The sequence below is a fragment of the Schistocerca gregaria genome, chromosome 8, assembly GCF_023897955.1.
Source record: "Schistocerca gregaria isolate iqSchGreg1 chromosome 8, iqSchGreg1.2, whole genome shotgun sequence".
Lineage (NCBI taxonomy): Eukaryota > Metazoa > Arthropoda > Insecta > Orthoptera > Acrididae > Schistocerca > Schistocerca gregaria.
Window position 1 is genome coordinate 245,120,064 of NC_064927.1, and position 16,553 is coordinate 245,136,616.

The following is a 16,553-nucleotide window of genomic DNA, read 5'->3' on the forward strand; positions in this document are numbered from 1 at the left end:
AGTGGCTAACTTTGGTTACAAATGTTGTTTCCCTTCCCTACAAAACAAATAACAAACCCTAGCGATCTTGAATACATATTGCCTACACTAAGGAAATGAGCGGTTAATTTCAAAATATTTTGAAAGACAGGTTTCTTAAAGTGATATGCCATCTACTAAGGACAGAGAGGTACTGTCATCAAAATCAAACCATTTATTTAAATATTTCACACACACTTCATACATATATCTACATTCTATCAGTTGTGTTTGTTTCTCATCTTGGATAAGCTTCTCCGGTTTATCTGCAGCTGTTGCACCTTATAACCAAGAAACAGATGATTTATTCTTTATTCCAACTCCATTTTTATTTACTCCATCTTCGGTATGCTTCACCGACTGCCAGTTCATTTTATAAAAGTTGAGTACACCATTGGAAAATATGTCAGTTAATTGCAAAGAAAAATGAAGACAGAATTTCACTAAAATAAGTTGTTTTCCTGAACCAGACACGTGTATCAAGTTCTTTGTAAAGAAGCTGGGCAATCATTTACACTAGAAAAGTACGAAACATCTGCGGGAAGATTTTTCAACCATTTTTCTACGACAAGCTTTAGGATTAACCAACTTGTATGTACAATTCCCAACAAAGCATTGTATTCCACATCAACAAACTGAAAGAAATCTTTCAACCGTGAAACCCTTTTAGCTGAATTTGAGAAACAGTTGAAAGACTTAATTGCCAACATTTCAATATCTATGGACATAGCATTCATGCAAGATTTACAACAACCTTGGACTATATGTGCACAGCTGTTTGATTTCATTATAGCACGATTTTTCTATGTTAAGTGAATACATACTAAGTATTTCTTCCCATTTGTGCCGCCGCAGTAAAACTGGAAACCTGGGAGAAATTCTGCTAATGTTTTGGCACACTTTTTAAGACCCATTCGGATACCGGTGATGCAGATTCACCATAGCCCTCACAGAAATCTAGAATTCTGTGGGACACAACCGCTCCGCTTGAACACCAAAGTAGCTTACACAAATAGGATAACACTTTTGATCACCGATGTTGGAAGTGTCAAGCGCCACACCAAAAAATTTGTTGTCCTATAACTTTTGAGTTACATTATTGGTGCTATTTGGCCCAAAAGCATCAGTAATTAATGTATCACATTTTGTATTGCTACACGTGATTTTATTGGCAGTTGTCGAACCCGGGAATAACTGCGACGATATTTTTACATTGCAATCAATGCTGGCATAGCTAAGATGATGCATAACTGTGTGAAACTTGAATGTAAGCTCAGACGCAGTCATCTGAAACGAAAAACACCCACTATTAATAGCGCCTGTTTATAATTTCTTAAACAGTCCTATTATTACTTTGAAAATTAGAAACGCTGAAATTATCATGCACCTACTACATACCTTGTCTGCTTCAACGAAGTCCTCCCTGCAGAAACCTTTCTTTTGCTAAGCGTCTGCGTTTGTGTCTAACATTAAAATGATGCATAACATCAAGCACGTCGCCTTGTGGAATGTAAAATCCTTCTTCAGGTTTTCCAACGCGTGAAGTGTACCTTGCTTTATTTGAATTTCTGAAACTGGCCGCATTTCTGGGCATTCTTTTTCCCAAATTGAGCGATATGCTTGGAATCTTCTGTCCCACTGTGAGTGCTGGTTTGAATACCTAATTGCTCCCGAAATAAACGAAACCATGTGCCTTCTTGCGTGATATGGAAGTCCACAACGCAGTTCTGCTGCTCGTCACAAACGTCTCAACTGCCATCAAATGCACGCCCCAGCATTAAAAACATGGTCTGCATCGTAAAATTTGGTACTATAAGATAAAAAATATGTCACTATGCCTCTCAAAATCGAAACTTTGGCGTGCGGTTAAAAGTTTGCATTGCACCCGGAACAAGGCGGGAAAATTCCGCGTTGTTCCCGCCAAAACTGGACGTCTCCCAGTCCTAGTTGTACTGTTCATGTGTTTCTTTAAATACGTCGTATCTGTGTTATACAGTTCGTGAGAACCAATCCGGATCAGGGAATGTCAAGAGAGACACGCTATTTAATGGAAGAGGCCTTAAGTAATTTATAACTGGGGAAATAAATTATGGAATTACTCTTCGTGTGTACTAACTGTATTTTACTGAAAATATAAGCGACGGCTCGAAATTTTTTACATTATAATCATTTCAAAATTGTAGTTTGGATATGCTACACACTCTACAATACGAGTTCATTGATTAATATCGTAACCCAAATGTAACCTTACAGGTTGTCATCACATTGTATCTCCCTTAGAAAGTCTGCTAAAGTGCAGTACAAGAGCCGCCGTTACTTTATGCAACACATCTGTATCATGGAAAGGCAGAATTGCCCAAGGATTCTATAATATGGTGAATGTATTCGACAGCCTTTTCCAGATGATTCATCCTCAAGTAACAACCAGCCGGCTGCTCCAGAAGCTCTTCCTCTGCAACGCAGCATTGTATGATCTGCAATTGAACTATAATTTGTGTGCAGTGTCTTGATCGTTGCACAGATCGAGGATTAATATAATGAAGGCATACGATGAATTTAGATAACCTTACATAAGCTAGAAATTGCGTAACGTATTAGGTCTAAACATTGCTGTGTCTGTTTAGATTTTCCTTTGTTATCTAATATTCCCTTGAATTTTATAGATCATTCATAAAATGTCCATATAGTCAGTCATTTGCACATAGATGATACTTATATGAAGGCAATGAATGGGAAAATAAAAAAGAAGCTCTTTCCACTGTAAATTGTAGCGCGAATTTTCTTGTCACCGCTGATGATTTTTACCGATCTTCTTATCGTTACGTGTATGTCTCTCTCATAGCACCCTATGTTCGTTAAGCACTATGGCATCCTACGTTCGCTTAGAAATTGGATTCAATTTCATCCTTGTCTCTGCAGAACTTCCCATTCTCTTAGTTTTCACTTGTTAACAACCTTCAGTATATTCGGTTGTATTTTTTTCTTGGTACTGAACGTCATTTGCCCCGCTTTTTCCTTTTCCCCTCTTCCACCCCCCCCCTCCCCCCCTTCAACTCATTTTTCCTTCTCTCTCCCTCTCTGTCTCTCTGTCTAAATGTTCTGTGTTATAAGACACAATTTATAGCATCTGGTAGTTTTATCAGAGAAACGCAGAAAGCCATGTCTTGTTCTTCGCTTAGATCGAGGATGAATATATTGATGACATATAGCAAATTTAGATAACCTTACATAAGCTAGAAAGTGCGTAACGTATTCGCCGAGTCTAAGATTCCATCAAGGTGTTCTTATTGCTCTACGCAGGCAGAAAGCAGGACACAGCAGCAACAGAAATATCTACTTTCAAATGGTGGAGGAAGCCAGAGATATTCTTTCATCATTATTTACCTTAATAATGCAGTCTAATCATATATTTTAACACTGACTCTCTGCAATTTTTATCAATATGATTTATTGTCCTGCACAATGACCAGTAACGTCTACAAGAAAATACTGTTACCTTCACATTACTATAAGAAAGAGTAGCTCACATCCAAACGCATTTAGAAAACAGCTCCACGATTAAAATGTTGTTCATTCCTAAACTGTCGTCTTTCTGTTTTCTTTTGATCATTTGACTTTGAATGAACTGCATCTGTTAAACACCTGCGCTAGTAGAAATATTTTTGTGTTATCTGGTCCCAGCAATTAGCTAATGAATGAGCATATTCTGACAATTCGAGTGGAAACCCTTAAAACCTCGAGTACAGCTGCACAACGTTAATGCAAGAGGAGGAAAAAACGATGCTTTGCTCATCCAGACACGGTACGGTAGCTACTGTTTTTTCCTGTTTTACTTAACCTTTTCCGAGAAAGGTGCGTGGTGCGTTGCGAATTAGCTCTGTCCTTTTTATGGACTGCCGCAGCGAGGAGAGAAAAGCGGTATAAGTGAGCTCTGCAGTCCTGACAACCTTAGGAATGTCAACGTTGCTTGTTTTTGGTTCAAAACAAAATCACGAAGATAACGAATGCATGAATATTTAATGTTTATCGAAATTTTTTCTTACAGAATACTTGAACACAATAGTACTCAACCGCTGACAAGAAAGGACATAGGACACTATGGTTCGCAAAGATTGCCAAATTCTGCAGAACGAACAATATTTCCCTGAATACTGAAAACTTTTGCCATATACATGTATGACCAAGTGCACAAAACGTATTATATATGCACTTTATATTAGTATATATACTCCGTGGTTCTGGAAGTAAGAACGCATTGAGCTGGTAGCGTTCCTTTAGCCAGCAGCTGCCAGCCTTACCTGTAAAACAATACTGTGAACAGGGCTGCTGTGTACAGCCATATACAATATTTAGCATCATGTCAACGAAACATTATTTGTGCCAATAAGCATCATTATTCTAACATCCTTTTAGGCCGATTTCAGTTTCAGTTTTTATCAGTTGAAACATTTATATGTTGATTTCTTCGGAAACCGATGACAAAATTTAGGACTCTTAGGAACCAAATAACCGTTTTCTTGCACCATTATTAAGATCTAACAAGTACAGCTACTCAGCAGTGCCATCGAATTTTTGAAACCATATATACGGTGATGTATGTTAAGATCCCTTTATCTCACACTGCAGTCATTCACCTGTTTTCGGGTAACCCACGAAAAAAATTCTTAATTTTATGTGATACTCAGTAGCGATAAAAAAAGTTACCTCCCTTCTTATGCTTGTATGGGATGACGGATAGGCTAACTGCATCGCAAATAGGAGTTTATGGGTTCGAACCTCATCGGGTGCAGGAATTTTTTAAAATTTTTTTTAAACCTTTATCAAAATGTCTTTTATCATTATTTTGTTTCAGTTAACCGATTTAAATCTAATTTTTTAATTCCATTACTTCGTCACATAATTTTAATAGTAATACGAACTTCTCCATTCACTCTCATGTTTCTTCCTATCATTTTTTTTCTGCATTTGAAGGCTTTCTTCGTGTATTTCTAACTATTGTTATGTATTAATTTCAATTTATTTTCTTTTGCTTCATCACCCCAATTCTCGTTCACATTACTACGTTCATGATATCTGTTTCTCATTTCGTTTGAATTTAGTTTTTCTTATAAACCTCTCTCTCATTGAAATTTTCGTCTGCGTTAATCTGCCCATAATGCAACGGGTATATAGGTTAAGTTTTAACGGTCTGTTTCGAGATAACCGAAGGAAAAAAATTGCACATCTGGTAACAAAAAAATGTTTTTCACACCATTGCAAAAATATAAATAGACATTTCAGGTTTTTTTAAACTGATTGACAGGAATTTTCAAATAATTGAATATTATAGTAGATAAATGTAATTAAATTCATATTCACAAAAATAACGTTTGGGAAAACAGTGATATAAAGAGAAAATGAAATAAATGAAAAAGCTAGTACGTTGATTAAAGTGATGTAACAAAGGATTAAAAATAAAAAATCACAATTAGACTAATTAATTGCATCAAAATAATGATCGAAGTAATTTCTATAAATGTTTAACAATAAAAAAAATTGCATTTGACGAGATTCGAATCTACAAGCGCACCCCCCCCCCCCCCCCCTCTTGCATGCTAAATAACTCGACTCTTTTAAAGCTGTTATCATACGAAGTTCCGAATTTTTTTCGTCAGTTACTCGGAAACGAGGACCCACCACACTTCCGTGTGTGATATCTGGGATCTTAACCTGCCTCATTGTATAGATAATTTCAAAAAGTCGATCCCGCTGTTGGGGACCTCTCCTTGAAAATTAAACGAAGAAGTTCGTCTACATCTAAAGCTTAAGCCGGTTATTTGGTTACTATTAATGCTAAAGTGTGATTCTATCAGTGATTTCGTAAGAAATAAATCTCTTGGGGCTTCCTGGTAGATTTAAACTGTGTGCCGGACCGAGACTCGAACTTGTGCCTTTGCCTTTCGCGGGCAAGTCCTCTACCATGGTAGAGCACTAGCCCGCGAAAAGCAAAGGTCCCAAGTTCGAGTCTTGGTCTGGCAGGCAGCTATGATCTGCCAGGAAGTTTCATATCAGCGTGCACTCCGCTGCAGAGTGAAAATCTCATTCAATGAATCTCTTAACTACGAGGTTCCTGTTTAAGACAAAAATGCTGATTCTGTATAAAATTCAAACGGTTGTTAGGTTTATGAGACACTCATCCGTTACGAAACGTGAAACACAGGTTGGTAACTGTACTGAATTTGCGTCAGTGGTGTCAGTGGCCGCGCTGGATTAGCCGAGCGGTCTCAGGCGCTGCAGTCATGGACTGTGCGGCTGGTCTCGGCGGAGGTTCGAGTCCTCCCTCGGGCATGGGTGTGTGTGTTAATCCTTAGGATAATTTAGGTTAAGTAGTGTCTAAGCTTAGGGATTGATGACATTAGTGGTTAAGTCCCACAAGATTTCACACACTTTTGAACATTTTTGGTGTCAGTGGTGTCATAATATATCTCTTTCCGTTTGTGGTTTTTTTTTACGTTCGTTAGATTCGTAAGGCACTCACTCAATATTAAACGTGAAATATAAGAAAGGTACTTATGTGAGAAGGAGCCTGTACCTCCTGCAGTAGTGGTCCGTGTAATGGATGGTGAACTGATATCCCCCCCCCCTCTTCCTCCTCCTCCTCCGACCTCCTAAACACCGATCTAAAATCAGCAAAACTAAAATATAAAACATTAAGAAAGGCATAACACGGAACACCGCTATGGTAGTACACAATATTCCATTTATACAGCTCTTCTTGATTATTGGTCTCCACAGTTTAGAACTGGCAAACTTCTGAATCCTCTCAAAATAGTGTTTTATATGGCCATTGCCAACCTTAGCAATGTGATAGAATGTGGTTTTGTATTGTTAGCTTCTTTATCTCCAAATTGGTGTCGAAGCAATTCCTGAGACGTTGCGGGCGCTACCTGTAACTCCTCACAGAAGGAGGGTGACGGTATATGATGAAGTTATTCCAACTTTTCGTAGGCGTTCTGTAGCAAACGCAAATCACACGCACTGCGGGAGAAGTGTGCGAGGAAGCCGAAGCTTGTTAACAGGTTCTCTCGTCCCATCATACACCTCCGCAAACCACACACCCTCTTATTACTGATAAGAAACAGTATTCAAATAGTAGTTTCTCTGCGGATAAATAGATGAGAGAGAGAGAGAGAGAGAGAGGGGGGGAGAGAGAGAGAGGGGGGCATTCTTGGTGTAGTGGTGCATTGCTTTCGAAATTAAATAAAAAAGTCAACACTACTTGTGAATGCGTAAGTTGCCTAATTTTTAAAAATAGTAGAAGAGCTGAATATAAAGTTACAAACAGTAGTTCCTACAGTTACTAAGTAAATCAGGTGTAAACGTCTGTGGCGTTATGAAGAAACGTTGACAGCGCTAACAGCGTCAAGTCGAAAAGACGTGGACAATGCGAATCTTTCTTAAAATGAATCTTACACAGGACACAACACTTCACGATTTTTATTTGTGAATTAAAAATAGATATTAGTAATGTTACCTTATTTCGCGCTTTTTTACTTTCTTGTGTTTCTTTTGTACGTGTGTGATCAGAATGCTTGGTTTAAAATGTTTGTTTTTGTTGATGTGAACAAAATGCAAAAGATGAGTTAAGAATAAAAAAAGTTATTGGTCCACAGTGTCTGCAGAACAGTTACTTACTTTATCCTTTTTATGAAGAATATGGACCATGGAATGAAGACAAGTATTGAATAAATTAAGTACAGAAGCTAATCTCAAAAGGAAGATGACAGTTTGGTAACTCTTTTTATTATCTGCTAATAGTTGTGTTAACTTTAGCTGCTGGAAATCTTGGCAAGTACGGCATATTCCTGTTCTAATGGGAACATTTTCTTGAAAGTAAGGTATGTCAGAGGCTACAGAGCGTGCGTCGTATTAAAATCACTGCAAGTACTATCCAAAGAAATTGGAATGAGAAACATCGTGGAGATGTGTACGTAAAATTGGAGCTGAATTTTGTCCTCCAAACGTTCTTAGTTCAGCGTCAAACGGAACAAATGAGCTATTTTCGTGCTACCCTGCTCTGAAGCAGTTTGTAATATCTATTTTCTCTTTAATTGGCATGGGAACAATACTCATAATCTCTGTAGAAGAAGTTTGACTACATGCTAAAAGCTAACGGTACCTATCACTATTGTCGTACTAAGGTTGAATATGACACGAAAATGTATTCCATTAAGTTGCTATTTCGGAGGTGAAAATTCTCTTCTTGGGAAGAGACAAAAATTTCCCCACAAAGCAATCATTAATCTCATTGAAACCATATGAAAAATGGTCCAAATGGCTCTGAGCACTATGGGACTGAACTGCTGAGGTCATGAGTCCCCTAGAACTTAGAACCACTTAAATATAACTAACCTAAGGACATCACACACATCCATGCCCGATTCAGGATTCGAACCTGTGACCGTAGCGGCCGCGCGGTTCCAGACTGTAGCGCCTAGAACCGCTCGGCCACACCCGCAAGCGAAACCATATCATATGTACTCAAAACAGTGTTGGCCGTTCTTTGAGGTGACAATTTTGGATGCTTCAAATGGTATGAGCTAATACACAGGCGTAAAATAGTCATCCGAAGTCTTTATCACATGAAGAGTAATAAGGAGGAATAAGCGTTAATACACTGCGCTGTAATATATAGAGTAAGCCCGAACTCTACCAATAAAATTTTGGAGTTTAAGGGACTGATCCGTCTACTTTCTTTATAACGTTATATACATATATAAATTACCGTAACCATTAAATATTTAATTCTATTATATACACTCCTGGAAATGGAAAAAAGAACACATTGACACCGGTGTGTCAGACCCACCATACTTGCTCCGGACACTGCGAGAGGGCTGTACAAGCAATGATCACACGCACAGCACAGCGGACACACCAGGAACCGCGGTGTTGGCCGTCGAATGGCGCTAGCTGCGCAGCATTTGTGCACCTCCGCCGTCAGTGTCAGCCAGTTTGCCGTGGCATACGGAGCTCCATCGCAGTCTTTAACACTGGTAGCATGCCGCGACAGCGTGGACGTGAACCGTATGTGCAGTTGACGGACTTTGAGCGAGGGCGTATAGTGGGCATGCGGGAAGCTGGGTGGATGTACCGCCGAATTGTTCAACACGTGGGGTGTGAGGTCTCCACAGTACATCGATGTTGTCGCCAGTGGTCGGCGGAAGGTGCACGTGCCCGTCGACCTGGGACCGGACCGCAGTGACGAACGGATGCACGCCAAGACCGTAGGATCCTACGCAGTGCCGTAGGGGACCGCACCGCCACTTCCCAGCAAATTAGGGACACTGTTGCTCCTGGGGTATCGGCGAGGACCATTCGCAACCGTCTCCATGAAGCTGGGCTACGGTCCCGCACACCGTTAGGCCGTCTTCCGCTCACACCCCAACATCGTGCAGCCCGCCTTCAGTGGTGTCGTGACAGGCGTGAATGGAGGGACGAATGGAGACGTGTCGTCTTCAGCGATGAGAGTCGCTTCTGCCTTGGTGCCAATGATGGTCGTATGCGTGTTTGGCGCCGTGCAGGTGAGCGCCACAATCAGGACTGCATACGACCGAGGCACACAGGGCCAACACCCGGCATCATGGTGTGGGGAGCGATCTCCTATACTGGCCGTACACCTCTGGTGATCGTCGAGGGGACACTGAATAGTGCACGGTACATCCAAACCGTCATCAAACCCATCATTCTACCATTCCTAGACCGGCAAGGGAACTTGCTGTTCCAACAGGACAATGCACGTCCACATGTATCCCGTGCCACCCAACGTGCACTAGAAGGTGTAAGTCAACTACCCTGGCCAGCAAGATCTCCGGATCTGTCCCCCATTGAGCATGTTTGGGACTGGATGAATCGTCGTCTCACGCGGTCTGCGTGTCCAGCACGAACGCTGGTCCAGCTGAGGCGCCAGGTGGATATGGCATGGCAAGCCGTTCCACAGGACTACATCCAGCATCTCTACGATTGTCTCCATGGGAGAATAGCAGCCTGCATTGCTGCGAAAGGTGGATATACACTGTACTAGTGCTGACATTGTGCAGGCTCTGTTGCCTGTGTCTATGAGCCTGTGGTTCTGTCAGTGTGATCATGTGATGTATCTGACCCCAGGAATGTGTCAATAAAGTTTCCCCTTCCTGGGACAATGAATTCACGGTGTTCTTATTTCAATTTCCAGGAGTGTAGCTGTTGTTCCTCGGGCACTGCAAAAGTATCATACCATGAATCGGAATTAAATTTAACTTAAATGACAGAGAATATCGAATATGTAATCAAAACTGTAGTACCTGTTGATGGAGGTTTCTCTCAGAAATACATCATAAAATTCAAAAAGAAGCTCATCTAGTTTCAATATTAGTCTGGATCTAAAGCGTGGTCATTAGGGTTTGCTGAGCGTTTTGATATACGAAATCCACCATCTGCTGTAGACAGTTACAGACTATTCGGTTCGTTGCCCCTACTACCTTGCTGAACGCATTACACTGAGAATAACTGAACATCAATAAAAAGCTGTGCGATACGGAATGCGTGTCGTATATGTAAACAAAACATTTCCAGTTGTTGCTGTTGACAATGTAATTTAATGCCATTTTGGCTCTTAAATTCTACTGAGGGCAGGTACTGGGATAGGGTGTGTGTTTGTCATTAGGATAATTTAGGTTAAGTAGTGTGTAAGCTTAGGGAGTGATGACCTTAGCAGTTAAGTTCAATAAGATTTCACACACATTTTAACATTTTTTGAACAAATAATAATATCAACAACACTGTCGGCGAACGATACGGTGAATAGAAATACAGAGTTACTCCTTTACAGAAGCTGTTCGACTTTCGACATCCATGATTACGACAGATTACACAACCCGAAAGAATTACTATGTAACGAACTATGGGAGTTCAAGGGCACCTACCTCAGTACACTCAGTAAGCAACGATGATAAGAATCTGAAAATTTGTAATAGGCTGTGGGCACTATTTTCGTTCTGTATCTGCATATCTATCCTTATAAATATCATAACGTACCGAATCATTAGACATCAAGTGACATATGATGTGTTACTCTTTTTTTTTAATTTAATTTGTACGACATTCTAAAATGTGAGGTTCAGATTCAGCGTATTTTACAATCTAGAGTATAACGAATTTATAGAATTTAATTTACGAGATCCATTACGTCCGGCCTTTATTGTACTATTGTTCATCGCAGTTCATTTAAATATCCCGAGGCTCTCTCTCGCTGTGTAAACAAATAGTAAGGAATCGTGAAGCACCTCTTTGAATTTTTTTCTGTGTCCTCCATGAATCCAACTTGCTACGGGTCTCCCAACGACGAACAGTACTCAAGAACTGTTTCACCGGTGGTTCTGTGAGCGACCTCTTTCATTAATTAACTGCAAGACGTTATAAATAATTTAGAAGTAGATTGGCACAGCCAGAAAAGCATTCTTCAATAACATAAGTACTGGTATCACATGTCGATAAGAGAAAAAGAGTGAAGTTCCTGAAAATGTAAGTCTGGTGCCCAGCGTTGTAAGGAAATCAAAAGTGGACCACCAAAAATTCGGGGAAGAAGAAACTGGAAGCATCTGAAAAATCGTGGTGCCGAACTATATTAAAAGTCAAGCGGATACATCAAAAATAAAGTGAAAGCGATCGTACGGAAGGTTCTTAGTAGAAGAGGGAGAGGTTACTAAAACATTTACTGCGCCACCAAGGAACTGTTAAGGTGTGCAGGAGAATTTATGTGAAGTTTGGAAAGTAGCACATGAGCTACTGGGGGGGGGGGGGGGGGGGGTAAGTCCGTGAGGGTGAGTCGTGCGTAGGTAGCTTTGTCGACAGAGCACTTGCCCGCGAAAGGCAAGGTCCCAGCTTCGAGCAGAAGCCTGACACATAGTTTTAATCTGCCAGGAAGTTTCAATAGTTAACTATTCGATGGAGAAGGAGTAGAAGGGAAATGTAGTAGGGACAGACAAAGACTTGCAAAATAAATTATAGATGAAGAAATTAGCTCAGATAGGTAACGATGAGAAAATCATCAAATCACTTGAAAGGTTCAGGACTAGGGAGAAAAAAGTATGTTTCTAATAAATATGAATGTGCAAACTGCCTTCATCACTGCTAGATTCTTGCGGTCGTGCAGTTACATAGCTCCTGACATATACTCAGTGATACTTGAACAGGATGTGCAAATGTGTGTGAAATCTTATGGGACTTAACTGCTAAGGTAATCAGTCCCTAAGCTTACACACTATTTAACTTAAAGTATCCTAAGAACAAACACACACACCCATGCCCGAGGAAGGACTCGAACTTCCGCCGGGACCAGCCGCACAATCCATGACTGCGGCGCCTGAGACCTTTCGGCTAATCCCGCGTGGCTACTTGAACATTGTGATTGGTCCCAGTTGTTTATTGCTGATCGTGTATTCAAACTATATCAAACTATATCAGATGTATAGTACAAACGCATATGCATGTTTATATGTAATTTAATTTGTAGTTTATATAGGACACACATAACGGCACAATTGAAGCATATACCCACATCCAAATTTGCATCCTAATCGCCGAGCATCGCATTACGATCGAGAAACACTTTCCAACTGCGACAGAAGAGGGTCATTTAATTGTTCTGATTACTGCAGGCGAGACAGGGATATATTCAAAATAAATGTGTACACTAATTTTATAAAAAGACTGTATTTAAATTTTTTGTTTTTACAGCTTTGTACGTCTCATAAAAATGCGAGACTCGTATATACGGACAATTTATTCATACACCTGTAGAGTCAACGAAATCTTAACTTAAAAACAAGCGGCATCCGTCTCATTAATTGTTGAAACAAAGTTTCTACATGTTAAAATACTTGCTTATAAAGTATTTTCTCATTGTACAAAAATAATTATTGGCATGTGTAGAATATAATTTAAGGATTAGAAAATGTTTTTAAATACAATAGGCACTCTCTGACGGTGTTACGTGAGGATGGACCTGGGCATGTGATCTTCACAATGTAGTGCGTTGGAGCGGAGCATGTGTAGCGAGAGGCAAAGGCAGCTGCGAAGTAGGGAAGCTTTCGAGGCGCCGAAGCCCACAACGGAGCGTTTTCACGTATGCATATAAATAGTGATTAGCAGTGAGCATTTCCTGCAGCAAGGCCGCCGTCCGAGCGAAGTGAGCACGGCGCGAGGTTCTCCTACTCAGACGCCCAGACCCATCCGGCCACCACTGCCCCTGTGACAGGGACAGCAGTAGCCGAGTCCCCCGTCGCCGCGACTGATCCAGAAAGCTCTCTGATGTAGGATCTTTGCAGGTGATGTGTTAGTCTAGAAAGGATGTGAGGCATGGATGAGGGGTGGAACGAAGAATGTAGGTACGAGAGCAAATAGACCAGTAGCGACAGGAGTAGAGACCGAGAATCTAGCCCGCCTGTCGACAATTGCCGCTTCCGTTTCGCCGAGTGTGCTCACTCCGTGCCTCCTTCCAAGAGGACTTCTTTTTATCTAGACAGCAATGCGGCTTTACTGACTCTAACTTTTATAGGCGTTGCTTTCTTTGTAATCATAATTGTTTCTACATTCTCTGCTTACCTCGATGTTGACATAACATCTCACAAATGTTCCAATACGTCATATGCTGAATGTTCTGAAAAACTAGTTGCAGACAGGATATCGGAGTCCAGATTAATTTCGGGCAGACCACGCAAGGTGGAGCAAGTCACTGGAACAAATATGTGAAGAAGGTTTTGTAAAATGAAGTTAAAATCTTCTGGATTATTAGGCCGCGTCATGTTTCTTCTAAAATGTTCGACGTTTCGACCCCTGTGCTGGGATCTTCCTCAGGATCTTTTAGTGTCCACTACTGCTAGAACACCATAACCCAGATAATTTTAACATCAGTGTCAACGGCTACCAGAGCCTGCAGACATTTCGTAAAATGTTGGCACCCTCTGGTAAGGTCGGGACGTGATCAACAAAGGAAACTGGCGCCTAGTTACCATATCGCAAAGTGTATAACACCCTTGTTACGTATATGTGGAATAGATGTTCAACAGTTTTTTGTAGTTTCGTGTCCCAGTTCATGCTGTCTGGTAGGCCACTTGAGCTGGAGGCACGGTGGCGCTTCGAAGGCAACGGAAGTGGTCATCTTCAGGACAGGCGAGGGCGATTCTGTACGGGCTGTCAGTGTCAGAGCGCCGGTGCCGTGGCAGGGAGCACTCGATGCCTGCGCTTCATGACTCGCCGGTGCGGCGCCCTGACGACAGAGGTGAGCGGGATGTTGGCGAGGTCCAGCACGCGCCCGAAGCTGGACGAGGGGTCGAACCGCGCCAGCGTGGGCGGCGGCAGCTGCTCCCCACTGCCCGAGCCGCACTGCGAGCAGGGGTAGGGCGCCAGTACCGCCGAGGGGAACATGGGCTGCAGCGTCTGGCTGGGATCGCTGCCGTTGCCCGGGCAGTACGGGTAGAAGATGACCGGGATGAAGCCGATGAAGGCGTAGGGCGGCAGGCCGCCCTGCTGCTGCGGGGGCGGGCTGTAGGTCGGCGGAGGCCTGTAGGGGGGTGGCGTGGGCGGCAGGCTCACGTTGCCAGACGTACCGTTGGCGCTGGGCTCGACCAGGTAGCACGGGCACAGGCCCGGCACTGGCACGATGGGCAGCGGGTAGGGCACCAGCTGCACTGGGGGCGCTCCGCCTCCTGCGACACACACACAGGTACATGCAGTCACAACCAAACGTAGCACACCACGCCACTAATTACATCTGATACACTACTGACCACTGAAATTGCTACACCACGAAGATGAAGTGCTACAGACGTGAAATTTAACCGACAGGAAGAAGACACTGTGATATGCAAATGATTAGCTTTTCGGAGCATTCACACAAGGTTGGCGCCGGTGTCGACACCTACAACGTGTTGACATGAGGAAAGTTTCCAACCGACTTCTCACCCATACAAAGCAGTGGACCAGAGTTGCGTGGTGAAATGTTGTTGTGATAAGGAGGAGAAATGAGTACCATCACGTTTCCGACATAGAGGTCGGATTATAGCCTAACGCGGCTGCAGTTTGTCGTATCGCGACATTGCTGCTCGCGTTGGTCGAGATCCAATGACTGTTAGCAGAATATGGAATCGGTGGGTTCAGGAGGGTAATACGGAACGCCGTACTGGATTCCAACAGCCTCGTTATCACTAGCAGTCGAGATGACAGGCATCTTATCCGCATAGCTGTAACGGATCGTGCAGGGACATCTCGATCCATGAGTCAACAGATGGGGACGTTTGCAAGACAACAACCATCTGCACGAACAGTTCGACGACGTTTGCAGCAGCATGGACTATCAGGTCAGAGACCGTAGCTGCGGTTACCCTTGACGCTGCATCACAGACAGGAGCGCCTGCGATAGTGTACTCGACGATGATCCTGGGTGCACGAATGGCAAAACGTCATTTTTTTCGGATGAATCCAAGTTCTGTTTACAGCATCATGATGGTTGCATCCGTGTTTGGTGACATCGCGGCGAACGCATATTGGAAGCGTGTATTCGTCATCCCCATACTGGCGTGTCACCCAGCGTGATCGTATGGGTTGCCATTGGTTACACGTCTCGGTCACCTCTTGTTCGCATTGACGGCACTTTGAACAGTGGATGTTACCTTCAGAGTGTTACGACCCGTGGCTCTACCCTATATTCGATCCCTGCGAAACCCTAACATTTCAGCAGGATAATGCACGACCGCATGTTGCACGTCCTCTACGGGCCTTTCTGGATACAGAAAATGTTCGACTGCTGCCCTGGCCAGCACATTCTACAGATCTCTGACCAATTGAAAACGTCTAGTCAATGGTGTCCGAGCAATTGGCTCGTCACAATACGCCAGTCACTACTCTTGATGAACTGTGGTATCGTGTTGAAGCTGCATGGGTAGCTGTACCTCTATACGCCATCCAAGCTCCATTTGACTCGATGCCTAGTTGTATCAAGGCGGTTATCACGGCCAGAGGTGGTTGTTCAGGGAACTGATTTCTCAGGATCTATGCACCCAAATTGTGTGAAAATACAATCACATGTCACTTCTTGTAAATTATATTTGTTCAATGAATACCCGTTTATCATGGGAATTTCTTCTTGGTGTACCAATTTTAATGGCCAGCTGTGTATTATCATAGAAGGAGAAAGCGAACAAATATTGTTGTCTTAAAATAAAAAAAGTGTAATTGTCTAGATCTCATAAGGAAAGACCGAATGGTTGGACCACTGGGTGAGGCGGAATACAACAGCCCATTCCTTTTTTTCATAAATTAAATAAATTCTAGAATTTCATACACCTGTAAGTATGGTATGTATGCTGTGCAAAATTGATCGAAGAATCTCTCTAACTTACGAAGACGTCCTATCCTCCTTAACAAGATTTGCTAGTGAACACATACATCAGACTTTTGCTCAGTAATGAATAGAGGTCTGTGATTCGCTGCCATCTCGTTCCCTTGAACTGTTTCCA

The 16,553-nt window shown here is 42.3% G+C and overlaps 1 protein-coding gene across 28 annotated transcripts in view; it reads right to left on the reverse strand.

Annotated features, from left to right (window-relative positions):
- Positions 1-12,734: 12,734 nt before the first annotated feature.
- The window catches only part of LOC126283983 (collagen alpha-2(IV) chain-like), a 164,515-nt gene continuing 160,696 nt past the window's right edge, over positions 12,735-16,553 (reverse strand). For all 28 annotated transcript variants that reach the window (XM_049982465.1, XM_049982458.1, XM_049982477.1 and 25 more), the window contains one exon: positions 12,735-14,744. In XM_049982465.1, coding sequence (XP_049838422.1) covers positions 14,239-14,744 — 506 coding nt within the window. In that variant the 3' untranslated portion in view covers positions 12,735-14,238. The remainder of the gene's footprint in view (positions 14,745-16,553) is intronic.